At 33.6% G+C, this 15,668-nt stretch overlaps 1 protein-coding gene across 1 annotated transcript; it reads right to left on the bottom strand.

The window, feature by feature from the left end:
- Positions 1 to 29: 29 nt before the first annotated feature.
- Positions 30 to 14,517, bottom strand: LOC132734861 (uncharacterized). The gene is made up of 13 exons (XM_060721722.1): positions 14,475 to 14,517; positions 13,215 to 13,298; positions 11,427 to 11,549; positions 10,842 to 10,973; positions 9,964 to 10,041; positions 9,365 to 9,492; positions 8,950 to 9,036; positions 8,067 to 8,156; positions 7,446 to 7,526; positions 5,395 to 5,602; positions 3,723 to 3,869; positions 3,091 to 3,170; positions 30 to 1,613 (listed from the first exon to the last, which is right to left on the bottom strand). Exons 1-13 carry the CDS (start codon positions 14,491 to 14,493, stop codon positions 1,497 to 1,499), a joined length of 1,374 nt encoding a protein of 457 aa, XP_060577705.1. The 5' UTR covers positions 14,494 to 14,517; the 3' UTR covers positions 30 to 1,496.
- Positions 14,518 to 15,668: the final 1,151 nt, after the last annotated feature.

Here is a 15,668-nt window from a genome sequence, read left to right as displayed (position 1 = left end):
AATTTAGGATCCAAGAGAATTAAATTCCATCTACTAACAATTCTTTACATTACTTTTTTGCGTTTTACTTCTGCATTAACAGACACCACTAATTTAAGAACAAGCGAAAATGTCCATTTTTAAAATTGCTACAAAATTTCATGAACGCGAAATTATTTGAATTCACAGTCTGATTCAAGCTAAATCTCACAATAAAATCTGACTCCTGATGAGTCGTCAGAAAATTTTACAAGGACATCGAAAGACTTTAAAATCAGCGAATAAAGTTGTTGTTTTTATTATTGTTGTTTGATCTGAATATCTTCAATAGATGGCTTTATCCTTTCGAAACAGTTTTTGTGAGTTTTTTTCGTTGTTGCTCCTTCTTTTTTTCATCGGGAAATATATAAATATGATACCTATGTCAAATGAATAAAAACCAGTCCTTGCTTCCCAAAAATATTGTCTATGTATGGTCAATTATTTTGGAAAATGTCTTCACGAACACTTGAGATGTAAATATTTTCATGGCAAGGGGACATGATATTGTGAACGATACGCCAAACATATTATTTTAAGACTAGCACGCAGTCATCCACGCGTCTTTTTCACTTTCCCTTTTGCCTGCCCAACGTTTTTTAACACCATACCATTAAAACTTTAACTTTGGAAATATTACTTATACAACTGTACATGTATTTATTATATCATTTGTGAAAAACGCGGGAAAAGTTGAAACTTTTTAACTATTGTCAACTGATATAATTCTGAATTCTATATAATGCATTAGCGCTATCAGCATTGACTTCACATTGTTATTCTTTAGATATGCAATGTTTTACTGTTATCAATATCTAATTCGAGTTTTTGTTCTTTTTCTTTTCTTGTTTAGCCGCAAACTCTTCTATCGTCATGGCTGGCGGAGTTTCAAATTCGAATTCTTGCTTTGAAGATCTCTCATTAAAGCGGTTGCTGGCACCTCTGTAAAATAAGAAAATAAATAAGTTGATTATTATTGTATTATCAAATACACATCTTAATCTATCATACCTATTTTAACAAAATAAATACAAAACTACACATTATGATTTACATTTGTAACTTATTTTTCTTTCAATTTTGCGATTCATAGCCCAAAGTGACTAAATCGGTTAGAATTAGAGTCCTAGCCTACATCAAATGGTACATAAATCTCGAATAAAATATGTTCAGTCTCGACCTAAGTCAACTCCCTTTGTTTGACACTTACAAACTCGGTGCCGCTGAGCGTTTGAAAACCGCAACGAATTCATTCAAATTTCAGATTTTATAAATTACTGAACCAAACTTTCTGAGGAAGCTACAAAGCTTGCTATACGAATGTTGGTGGCTCTACTCAGGTGGCCGTTCGTGCCTGAAATAATAATTGGAGGGGCATCGCAAGTCTTCCTCCACCAGTAAAGCCGGAAAGTCGCCATATGCACTATACCGTGTCGGTGCGACTTAAAACCCAATCAATCAATCAATCAATCAATCAATCAATCAATCAAACAAAAAAAGAACCAAACTTTCCTTGAATCAGCCACTGTCTTCACTTGAATCTGTTGTATATCATCATACATATAACTGCCACGTATACCATTATTCCATCGTACCTAATAAATAACATAAAGAAAATTGTCTCATACATAATATACATATAACTGCAATGTTTACAATTAAATAACATAAAGAAAAATTGAACATGTCCCATACATGTCATAGAGGCTTATATAATATACATATAACTGCCACGTTTACCATTATTCCATCGTACCTAATAAATAACATAAAGAAAATTGAACATGTCCCACACTTGCATAGAGCCATATATAATATACATATAACTGCCATGTTTACTATTATTCCATCGTACCTAATAAATAACATAAAGAAAATTGTCCCATACATGTCATAGAGGCATATATAATATACATTTGTTAGAAAATGCATTACTTTCTATCTATGATTTTCTTAAAAGATATGAGGATTTGATATTTATTTCCTTCGTTAAGTTCTTGTCATGCGCAGATGAATGATTTAATCAATTAGTTTGATTTTGCCTTCCTCGAAAAACAAAATCCCTGAAGAAAGCCAAACAGAGTTTAATTGAAAATGTTGTAGGCTCGGTTTGATTGAGCCTGTTCATGGACAGTAGTGGTAATTGCAAGCTACCGTCCACGCAATAAGTTAATTATTACATGTCTCAGTGTTTTGTATACATTTATAAGATATCAAGTAAAACAATCTGGAAAAGATCCTTCGGGAGCAATGAAAATAAAAACAAATAGCTGGTAATCACACACTCAGTGATAAGTTAGTTCCGGTTAGCTTAATATGCAGAACGCTGGACTGTGAATCGGGCGACTCGGGTTCGATTCCCAGACGGCGCAGGTCACTTTCGTTGTGATTGATCATGAAATCTTTTCTACGGTCATTCGCACTGTACCTCTGCTCTGGCATGTACAGAAGTTTCAGTTTCTTGCGAAAGTGAAGGCAACTAGTACTGGTAAACTGCTTGACAGTCTGCCAAGGAACGATGCGGTGGCTGAATCGTGCTCTGGAAAATTCAATGTGGCTTACTGCCGTGATCCAAAGTGAAAACTACCAACACCACCATCACCTCACAGACTCAGTTTATTGAGTATAATCATCAAAGATACATCTCTCACGCCCACAGACACCGGCTTATTATGTAAATTTAAATCCTTGATAATTAAAGCTTAGTAAGCAACGACCAAAAAGACCTTAAGCCCAAACTGAAAACAAAACTGGGTTACCATTAAAATGCGGTTCGGGTATGATTTCAGTACATATATATTAGACAAAGTTAATGAAAAAGTTATTTCTTATTCTCAATAATTTACATAAACCTTATAAAAATATACGACACATAGGAAACTCTGTTCATTTGAGCGTGATTATGAATAACGATTGTAGTTTATTTGAATAATTTTCGATCTAACTAATACTGGTGTCATATAAGGCAACACGGTCGTGCCCTAAATAGGGCTCGAGCCCATGATCCCTGGGTTGACAGGCAGACACCTTAGCCACAAGACAACCGCTCCTACCGAACTTATTGTGTCTTACCTTCGCCTTCTTTTTATGTCTCTTTACTTTAATAACCACGCCCAGATTTACGTTGCCATCAGTGTTTTTCCAGTCCTTTCCTTTAAACATTAAACTTAAAATATTATAACAATAAAACAGATAACTAAATATTTTTATTCCAAACAAAAAGTAAATATTTTGTTCCAAACAAAAAGTAAATAGTTTGTTCCAAACAAAAAGTAAATATTTTGTTCCAAATAGCATTATATAACAAAATATTTTTTAATTTTCTTCTTATTGAAATCATTGCCAATCATTTTTAATTCACAGTATATCTAATAAGTCAAGTTCTATAATTTCTGGACTTTGTATAACCCAAAAATACGCAAAACAATATTTGCCAATAACTGTTAATATTAGTTATAAAGATCGTTGACAGGTTATATGGCCCTATATAAACGGCTATTTTTAAATATAATACAGCAAGCATCATTTTTAGAGAATTCATGAATCGACCGTAGCCGTGTATATAAAACTATATAAACGCCAGATTATCCGATGAAAATGACGTTACAAACGTGCAGTATTATAAAAAAAACTATATACACGTCAAGATTATCCAATTAAAAGTAACTGGCAGTATTATAAAATGTTATAATAAAGATATGTACCAGGTACAACTTTACAACCAACTGCTATTTTCTCCCCTGGTTTAAGTTTTCTGGGTTCATCCACTATAAGCACCTCATATCCTAGAGCCCCATACATATAAATATTTTGATATTCATCTGCATCCCATTCTACCCAAAGCTGCTGATCTTTAACCGGAAGAAATAAACATAGCGCATTGATATATCACAAATAATTATTATAAAACGTGATACATTTGTAGCACTTATAGAGTATAGGCATAGAAAACATATCAAGCAAATGAAATATGAGACAGGAAGTGTCAATTGATCTATAAATTGTTTGATCAAGATAACCTTTCTATAAATGTCCCTTGCCCTCAATAGTGTATTACTAGTCTAAAAGCCCTTTATGGCTGAGGGGTCGCCTTAAATTGTTGGGGCATAAGAATAGCAGTCACTGTTTATCCCTGCGTGATCATTAGAGGTGACTAAATGGGTTTGAAGAACTGGAGTCTATGCATCTCTTAGCTCTAGTAGGTGAGGTGATTTTGACCCCTGGTGTTGTTTTGAAGTTTGTAACTCCCGAGAATTGCCAAAATCATCTTTACTTTTTCGGTTCAATATGACCTATACATTTGTACTGTGTTGGTGCGCCGTAAAACCGAAAGTCATACAAAAACTAGACTAAAAATCAAAAGCAATAACATGCTTTTATACTCTTTAAGTTAATACTTTTATACTTATAAATTTTGTTGTTGGGGTCTACGTCCACCAACACAGTAAAGGTCATGAGGCGACTTTCAAACTTTACTGATAGATAAAGACCTAAAGTGCCCCTCCGTGCATAATTTTAGTCACGAACGGGCACCTTAGTAGCATCGACGTTCAAGAGGCAAACTAAAGTGCTTCCTCACGTGATGAATGAATCAAAAGTGCCTGGCGGTGATTTGAACCTACATTGGTTAGGGGCCAAGTGGTTTCTAGTAAACGATTTTAACCACTCGGCCACGGGCGCCCCTTGTTATTTAATCAAATGAAAGATATAAATTGGTTAAGAGATAAAAGATAAAAAACAACGGAAACAAAATAATAAAAAATGAAATAAAATAAATATCTTCACACACCGTAATAAATGCCTTGTGTTTTGTATAATAAATGCTCTTTAAAAAACCTGATGGTGTCATATCATGTTATTTTTTATAGAGTGTATTTCCACAGGGACTCGGCACAGTGTTGGGATAGTGTAAAAAAGTAATTCTAGAAAAACATACTGTATATAAAGTTTTTTCTAGACTATCCCAACACTGTGCCGAGTCCCTGTGTCTATTTTCAGTATTCCTTATGACCATAAGGGGTTTTGAACTCCACTTCGTCAAAAAGTCTAAAAACATATAATTTGAATTTCTTACATAGATCAACTGGAAAACAGAAACATATATAAATGATACCGGTAATTAAAAAATATACTCAAAAATGAATTGAAAATCGTATTTGTGTACCGTTTCCTAGCCCGGCTGAGTGAAAACCCTTCCAACGCTTTTCAAATTTGGCACAATTAGAATAATTATTTTGGAGAAATAGAGTGAGCAAATGATCTGAAATTTTGCACACACGCTTTTGGTCTAGACCTACATCAAATCGAATATTAAACCTCGAAAAAAAGTATTTTCAGTTCCTTCAGAACAATGTTGAACTGATCTGTTTGACTTACCGTTATCAACATGCCCTATGACCGTTCCAGGGCCATTGCTATCTTGCTGTCTAGGATGCCAGTCCGGACCCTTCCGCACTCGGCTGCCAATCGGAGGCAATGTCTTGCTTTTGGATTCATGATAAGCATCTCTGTCGGGGCTGTTTGATATTCTTACATTTGCATCATAATGTCGTTTGGCACTTTGCTGTATATTCATCAGATCTTCCTAAAGGAAATGAATATATAATTGTTTTACTAAAGCCTTTTACATTCTTGCATACTTTTGTGGCGACATATACAAATTAACACAATTTGACCATTTCTACCGGTACCCCGCCTATTATTAGCCAATCAGAATGGAGAATTTAATATCAAATGATTAAAAATGGACGACAAAAGATCTCAAAAATGGCCGCCTACGGGACACGCTATCTGCCATGTTTTTGACGGGTTGCCTGTGTATTGAATTGTAATACTATCTTCATATACGGAGCTCGAAACCAGTGTGTAGGCTCCTGTTGGGTAAAGCGTATTCGGAGTATTTTTCATACATTAAGAAGTATTTTCTGTATTGTTCAGGAATAAGTCTATGTGATGGAATGATTTCCGAATACTCTACTGAACGGCTATAGTAATATCATTTTTGGAAAGGCTAATACTTGTTATAGTTTCTTTTAACACGTAAACGATCCGCCATATTGGTATCCTCAAATTCTGATGTCACAGTAGAAAACACCCTTTCACGCCACTAAAAATAGACCTGCAGACAGCGGGCGAAAGTATCTCCGGCGTTTTTATTACGATATCGCCCGACATAAATCAATATTTACCGATTCATAAGAATTCGTTTATCATCGGCGGAAAAACAATTTGTCGTGATGTCTTCTATAAACCCTTATTGTCATATTCTTTTTTTTTATATATTCTCAATAACAATGTCTATAGAAACGTTGTCAAGTAAGCATCAAATGTATCAAACATTTATTGGACAAGTCAAGTTAGGTTTTAATTACTTCTTATTGCTGTCAAAGAGCCAAAATATGCCAGAAACTACAGATCTTGTATCATTCATGGCAACAAACCACTAAAAATTAGCGTATGGTTGTTATTAGTAAATGTGAGGTTCACGATCTCTAAACCATATCTATAGCATTTATAACTATCGACATTTCTTTTCAAGAACAATCAAGAGTATCCTGATGATACATTTCATTGTTTTCATCAATATTTGAAATACGCACCAAAAGACCAAGCATGCCTATGGATCTATGCAAATTTTCATGAAAAATCATTTAAAAGTAAAATAATGTGAAGGGAACAAAGACAATAATTTATACATTGGTAGCTGCCTTTGCAATCAACCAAAAGAGGGACAGTTAAGCAGTAGAAATATGTTTGAATTTGATTTGGGTTTTTACGTCACACCGACACAGGATAGGTCATTTGGCGACGTTCCAGGTTTACTGGTGGAGGAAGACCTCAGGTGCCCCTTCGTGCATTTTTTCAGGCACGAACGGGCACCTGAGTGGAACCACCGACGTAAGCTAGCTGGATAGCTTTTTCACATGAAAGAATCCAAAGTCCCTGTCGGGAGTAGAAATAAGAAAATGCATACTGCAACTTCAGTTATTAATCTTGAATCCTTTTCACTTTTATTAAACATTGGAACATTTTTCTCAAGTTTGATTTTCTTGAATTATTTTGGCTCATCTTATGGCATGCAGCTTTAAAAAATAGCTTTACAGATGGTAGTCGTCATATGTCCTACCATATAAAACGTGTTAAAGATTTAGACATTCTTAATGGGATTGGCCGTAGTACATTGAATTTCAAAAGGATCTTCGTAAAGGTGACGGCCTTTACCAATATTAGATCGAATATTCAAATGCCGAATATAATGTTTGCATTACTGGAACGCCAGTAAGATTGGACATTACATGAACATCAAGAAGTATCATATAATAAACATTAATGTGCAAACAATAACAGCAAAGAATCTATATTTTGATATTTTGGCAAAGTATCTAAACGGTTCCAACAGAGTGGGTGTCTGTTGTAGTGATAATTACCTTGTCTTCGCTGGAAAGGTCATAATCAGAACCACGTGTCTGCGTGCCAGCAAAAATGCCTAGCGGGTCTAGCAAGCGTGTCTGAAATTTAAAAATAATTGAGTCACGACAAAAATGATCTTTAAATACGTTTTAAAAATCAATTATGAATACTGATCAGAAAATGAAAATAATAATATATAAGTAAAAGAGTAACAAGGGAAAGCGCTATATAAGGAACGCTGCCCGTACAACATTAAAACATTGTTTCCCTTGAGGTCGAGCAACACTGCTAAATTAAAAATGTTGCAGGTTTAGTATTAATGGGCATTGACGATAGTGGTGATTGAAATCTGAACAACATGTAATCCCTGGGAAGCATTAATCACGAAAAAAAAAACATGAAAATGGTTTGCTTGAGTCTGTACATGATGGGTAATGAAAAAGTGCAACATTCCTCATGCCCTCTAGCACCGGCTTGAACCACTCACTTTTCAACACTTAAAAGTTTATGAAAGCTACTGGTGACCATTGAAAAGTATGATTTTCATAGTCAGATGTTAGCAATCATGACATTTTTTGCATTATTGGTCACCACTACATGTGACACAATATTCATCAAATATCTTTAAACATACATACAGTTAAATATTGTCTCCTCGCCAACCTTCTTCCTTGTCTGCAGTCGAGTACCGTACCGTCTGAAATTGCCGCCATTGTCTTGTGAAAATCCTAAATTTCACAAATATCATAAATATTTAGTGTCTGGACTTTTCATCAATTCAATCAAGAGTTTTATAGCATTTTTTTGTCTTCCTATGATAAGAACATTAGGACCTTAAAGTCAAACGATTGTGATATTTGACGTCATTTGTTCTCACATAAGCATCTGACGGGGAATATCAAAACACAATCAATTCTATTAAATGATACAACTGGAAAGGGATATCCCCCGGGAAAGAAATGAAAACATAAAATTTACAGTAAAATTGCAGACTCGGCTAGTTTGGGTTTGCTGATAATTGTTATGGATCAGTTGCAAAATCTCTAATGTCCCTTTCAACGGTTCAACCCATATTTTTAATCGTTAAAAGTCCCGAAAGACTGAACACTTTCTCTCTTCCCCTCGGTACGTGCACGTTGTTGAGAAAGCAAAGGACATCGGCAAAAGATTTATAGCTTAGCGGGTGAAACTTCTTCCCCTACAGGGTAGCTGCTTTTTTTGCCTTACAGGACTGTTGGACCCTCATTCAACATAGAAATACACATAACAAGACTTAAGGAAGACCCGTTGCTAATAATTAAGAGACTTTGTGTGTCAACCCTTTTGCCAAATATGTCATGTCATTGTATTGTAACTGTTTACATGTATGTATATGTCTTTTTCGGCAATAAAATATATTTTAATCTAATAACAACACCAGGCAACTAGGCAGCGACCCAGAGATGAAGTATGTGACAACTTTGTACAACTGTTATGTAATACTGGCCAAAGGAAAGTAAAATGACAGAGGCTGATACGTACCATATCTGAATTACCAACTGGTACAAAAAACAAATCCATATGGGCTTTCCTTAGTCTTTCCATTTCTTGTAATATCTTTGCTTTCGTCTAAAAAAATCAAATGAACAAACCATGATAGCATTATTTTTTCTCAGATAGTATTTAATAATATTAAAAGAACAGTTATTGAAAGAGTTTTTATACGGTAGACAATTTTCTTGCTTATCAAACAAGTTACCACGCATAGTGCGTTTGTATTCGGAAAGAAGAGCGTATGACACAAAAATCGGATAAAAAAGCCGCCGGGTGCAGATTTAAAAGGACATGTGTATTTTTAAATTGCCTGTTCTTTAATTTAACCAGTCGCACTAAGGCCTACTAACCTGATACCAAACCATACATATATAGAGACAATTATAATCATTATAATATTTACGTCATCAATTTTGCTCGAATCTGCAATATCCGGTCCAGCAATCAAATCGTCTTCTGTTGGTCGGCCATCCGTGACAAATATAATCTTCGTAAATATTTTAGAACAATTATCCAGGCGTTGTATCTGGTCTGCAAAATGTGAAATTGAAAGTTAACTCTCGAATGATAACTTTTTATTAATACCGGTACTTCTGTGGATCTTCTGCCAGAAAATAAAGTATATTATATTGGTGCACTCTCTTTGCTAAATCACATATTTAATGCAAAATTAAAAAGGTCAACCAGCACAGCAAAATTGAAAGTACTTCATGGACGATGTTGGAATATGCAAGCTACCGTCCATACATCCCCCCTAGCACCGACTGAAGCAGAACTGTTTAATACGTCTGTATTCCATACTGAGACTGCTATAGGCAGATATTCTCTTCGTCAGGTTTGACTGTAAGATTTCCTGTGGCAACAATGTTTCTTACATATAATAATCAACAGATACCAAATTCCAAACATTCGTGAAATATTGAATAGTACCATATATGAAAACATTGATAATTGTATCAACACCGCTTTTCGAATCGAAATATTAACAACTTTTTTTCTTACGTCTACTACACCACGCCGCTGCCAGTGCGATTAGGCATCCACCATACATCTGTGTCGGCCCTCCGAGCTTTGTGTCATCTAAAATTAAAATTAGATTTAAATGTTTTGTTTAATTTAAGGTAAATTTATACTTTTTTTTAACAAACAAATACGGTCAAAGTCCTGCTTTTTTGTACACCGACAAATAATCCAACATCTTTATTATATCCTCTATATATCATAATTATGTAAATAACAATTTAATAAAGATGAAAAAGACATAAATCTATTCATTTAAAATTTCTTGAACCCTGAGTTTCATTGAAAACACGATCAAACAAACATAACTGTAAACATTTAGACAAAAATATTTATTCAATGTATACAATTTAAATGTAAGTCCTAAAACACAAAGCTCTGCTACAATAGTGAAAGTGTATACCTAAATGATGTCTTATAAGGCTACCAATCATATACTTAAAGGCCCATTATGCCTCAGAAAGGAATAATTTTTTCATTCTTTAGAAAGGTAAACACGAGTTTTATAATGTTTAACAACGGATTTAGAACATGTTAGATGCATTTCACGTGCACAAAGTATCACTGAAAGTGAAATTATTTGTTATAAAAGTAGCAAAATGTAAACAGAGTAGTATTTTGACTTCCATACGAAATACTTAATCACTAGTAATAGTAATAGTAACTAATAGTACTAATTGTCAAAAAAGCAACAAAAGCAGATGATAGTTCAGTAACTGGCCTATGACTACATTTGTTGAAAACTATAAATAGGACACCAAAAAATAAAAGTTTTTTTGAGGAATAGAAATAACAGCATTTCTGGTGCATTATAGGCCTTTAAATTACTGGAAAATTGAGGTAACAATAAGCCACTATACCAAGTTCTTTCTCGATGTCTCTGTAATCAGCTGTGTATCCAACTTGAATTTTCGTCTGGTGCCCGAATGTTACCAAAGCTACATGTTCGGTGTATAGATCTCTTGAATAGGACTTTGACATATCTTTAAGACCTGACATGATGTAAAATTATACAGTAAAACATTTTCTTTCATCTATTTCTCCTTATATATAAAGGAAATATATAAAATCAATCTTCAATACTATGATTAGATTAAATAAATTAATTAATACGCACCACAGACGTGTTTCACGAGCCAGGTTTTCAAATGAAGAATTCTGGTATCTAACACAATATATAGCACTATTACTGATATTTCGTTTAATAGCATACGTACGCACATAATGTACCATGTGTACGATTAATAGGATGCTGTAAATTAAACTAAACGCATCCAAATATTAACTCATCCAAATATTGATAAACTCGTATAAGTGCATACTTTAGCGTTTAAAAGCTTTAGCTATCATGTCAATTCCTACTAATATATGTAACGAAAGCGTGGGCATGACATATTTGCGATGTTTAGCTAACGTTGCTACTTCCGTTACATTATTAGAATCACCTGTCAAATAGTCGGTTATGAAGGTTCGAGCATCAGTCCATCCATCTGAGTCGGCCATACTTTCAGATATGTCCAGGCAAATAACCGAATGAACATCTTCAAGAAGCAAATACCGGTTACGATCTGAAAATTAATTCACCAACAAATTTCAATCGTGGTTAAGTAACCCAACTCAAATCGTATTTTATTGAAATGAAACTATTGGGAAAATATGGCATGTGTGTCAACAAAATGTAGTCTTGTTGAACGATTTTAATTAAATGTGTGTGAATAAACTGTAACTATATGTTCGTACAGAAACTGGTTATCATTGTGTCTGAAAACAAAACTGTAATTTCATATGCCCGTGAACGAATTTCAAATCCTATAAACGTAAACCAAATCTTTATGAACGTTGATTTTGTTTTTTGTTTCATTTTAACGCCTTTTCCAACAGTATTTCAGTCATATAGGCGGGTAGTCTCCTAAACCATTGTTTCCTGGACAGTTACACCAGTACTAGACTTACCTTCCTCCGTGCTAAACTACCAAAAGCATCTCCCGGGGATTCGAACCCACGCCAGAGAGGTAACTGGATTAGAAGTCATCGACTCTAACCCCTCGACCACGGAGGCAGTTTATACATGTATGAACGTTGACAAACTGTTGTCATATGAACATAAATATATTAAACCAGTTGTAGTCATATGAACGTAAACAAAATGTAATCATATGAACGTAAACATACTGTAATCATATGAACGTAAACAAACTGTAATCATATGAACGTAAACAAACTGTAATCATATAAACGTAAACAAACTTGAATCATATGAACGAAATTGAATTGTTATCATATGTACGTAAACAAACTGTAATTTTATATATATAAACAAATTGTAACCATTTCAATGTAAGCAAACTGAAATATCATATGTTCGTTAACAGACAGTATTCGCATGTACCTAAACAAACTGTACTAATTATATGTACGTAAACAGTTTTATATAAATTGTACATATGTGTGTATATATACTTAAACAATCTATTATTAATACATGGCCAGGTCTTTGCTGATATTAATAGTTTTATTATGATACTAAGGAGTTTTAGTTGTTTTAATAAACAAACAAATTATGAGAATCACATAACCGATACAAATATATTAAGGGACTCCACTGTGTTGTTTTTTACACGACGAAACTGGAAATAATTTTTTTTTGAGATTAATATTACATTTGATGTATGTCTAGACCAATAACTTGTGATCATTCGCACACTTCATTTTTCCAGAACAATTATTCAAAGTGCGGAAATTGACCCGAGATTGACCCAATTCGGGTGCAAAATATAACATAAAATACAAATTTTGTGTTTTTGGCGTTTGGACCTCAGTGGAGTTCCTTTAATATACATGTATGCCATGGTTATCATCATTATTAATTTAAATCAATACTAAATCACATCAAAATATTAGCCGTCCGGTTAGCTCAATAGGTAGAGCTTTGGACTGTGAATTGGGCGATCCGGGTCAGATTCCAGGACGGCGCTGCTCACTTTCATTGTGATTGATCATTAAATCCTTTCTACAGTCATTCGCAGTGAACCTGTGCTCTGGCATGTACAAAAGTTACAGTTCCTTGCGAAAGTGAAGGCAACTAGTACTGGTAAACTGTTTGACAGCATGTCCAGTAACTCTGCGATTGCTAGACTGTGTTCTGGTAAATTCAATGTGGCTTACTGCCGTGTTCTGTAGTGAAAACTACCACCACCACCACCACCAAACTATTACACCAAACTTACACTTACAAGTATCAAGTTCATGTTGGGCCATTGATCGCCAGTGTCTCTCACTATCAAAAACTAGCCCCTTTTCTTGTTTTATCAGCCGCACTAAAATATTATATGACACTAGATGATTTTGAATGATCACTAAAATGTTAGGTTTTTGTTATATTAATGTTAAGATAAAAAACAATAAAATTAAGTTAGAAAAAAGAAGGAAAAAAAATAAAGTAGGATCGAAATCTACTAGAAAACGATGTATGCCAAATTGCTTGCCTAAGACATAAACTAGAAGAAAATGTAGATGACAAAATGTATCATAACTTATTGTCTCGACTATAGTTTAATGAAAAGAAAACCTTTAAAAAATGTCGGCTATTCTAAAAAAAGCCATGAAGCATGACTGTTATTATCTGTTTTTTCGAACCAGTCTTTTTTTTGTTATACTAAAGCATTGCTCAAGTACATCATACACACAAAAAACTATAACTTCACAAACAATAATTAATTTACATATTAAAAATCTGAGCAAAAATGAACCTTATACACATCGTAAATACATAAAATATAAAAGTATGTAGAAACTATCAGAAGAAGGAGGCGTCACTTAAATGGAATACCTCCATACTTTACTTATACTTGCATAAGACCGGTAAGGCCAATTCAACTTCATGAAGTCCCGATTTCAACGTCATGAATTCACAATTTTAAATCCCTTAAATCCCGTTTTCAACATACGGAATTCACGATTTCAGCAAAATGAATTTCCGATTTCAAGTTCATGAATTTACGATTTTAACTTCACGAATTCATAATTTTAACTTCATGAATTCACGATTTCAACTTCACTAATTCAACTTCGTGAATTCACGATTTCAACTTCACCAATTCACGGCTTCAACTTCATGAATTTAACTTCGTGAATTCACGATTTCAACTTCACGATTTCAACTTCACGAATTCACGATTTCAAGTTCATGAAGTCAAAATTGAGAATTCATGAACCTGAAATCGTGAATTCGTAAAGTTGAAATCGGGGGTTCATGAAGATGAAACCTGGAATTCATGAAGTTGAAATGTCCCCACCGGACTTTCGTGTATACTTGACTGGTTTCAATTACAAAAGTTTGTTTAAATGAATGCCACCAATCTAATTAAAATCAGCTCTAAATAACACTTCGTGTTTAAGTAATAAGTATATCATAACTTTAGTCCCATTGTTAATGCCACATTAATAAGTATGATTTCCAGAATAACGATTTAGATATAAGATAAATATAATACCTGACTGTTTGGGTACCATGAAGTTTGGTTTCTTTAACGGAACATTGCTGCAATTGATAAAAAAAGTGATAAAAACAATTTCATCAAATACAAATTAAGTAACGTACATTTGTAGCAAAAAGATGAAATCTGAATCTGAATTTAGAACTTAAGCTAACAGGCAATCTGTTAATTACGTTTTAAATTGATTAATACTCATTTATATATTTTAATAACTGCAAGTTGTTACTTTGATAATGTACACGAAATGGGAAAATATATCAATTATTACCTTTTTCTAATTCCTTTATTTCCTTCTCCAGTGTTGTTTCGGTTGTTAAAAAGTTCAGATCTATTTTCCATGTTTCTCAAACTGTTTTCTTTGAACTTTTTATCATCGTTTAATTTTTGTTTTTCTTTAGTCTTTGTAGCATCGTTTTTCTCTTCGGTTTGAATTCTGTTAAATGCATTATCACCCTCAGGCGGTGCTGACTTAGACTTAAAACCATTTGTATGTTTATGTAGACCTTGACCCTTTGGATCTGCTGTTAGTGGGTCGCCTTCATCGGGATTTATTAGAATCGTCTTTCTATTGGTGTCATCATGTTTTTGTTCGACAGTTTTATCTTTATCATAAGGTTCTGATTTAGTCTTTGATTTAGATTTACTCGTTGCTGTGTCGATAACAAACGTATATAATAAATATTAATGATGTAGTATTGTTGTAAACAGTTTGCAACCAAATATGACAGTATTTGCTTTAACAAAAGGCACAGTATGGCGCAGAAACGAATGAATTTTCTTTAGAAATGTGAAATCTGTAACATTTATATCCAGTAATGGTTTTTAAAATGAAAGATTTTTTAAAAAAGATTAAAACCTTTAAAATAATATTGTTTCCAGAAACTAATGGTAATTTCTCGAATAAAGTTTTAACAGACTATGTCTCCTTTTCTTTCCAACACACATGAATCTTGTTCAAAAATCAGAATCAATCATTCCGAAAAAAAGAATTCCCCTCACAATACTTGTTGGATAAGCGATTATTTGGTGCATGTTCCGCTCATTTTTTTTATGAAATACATGTATACAGTCACATTTCTTTTTATTATTTTTTTCTGTAGCTATTTGAATTATGCTATGAACAATATTTTTTCGCAATCCAAGATCTGCTGAAATATATAACTTTATACACTAAAACACTAAAAATTTAAG

This window comes from Ruditapes philippinarum, unplaced genomic scaffold (genome assembly GCF_026571515.1).
Source record: "Ruditapes philippinarum isolate M1 unplaced genomic scaffold, ASM2657151v2 ctg21509_1_1_1_1, whole genome shotgun sequence".
In the NCBI taxonomy this organism is placed as follows: domain Eukaryota; kingdom Metazoa; phylum Mollusca; class Bivalvia; order Venerida; family Veneridae; genus Ruditapes; species Ruditapes philippinarum.
The sequence above is the reverse complement of the archived record's forward strand: the minus strand, read 5'-3'. Positions and strand labels throughout refer to the sequence as shown.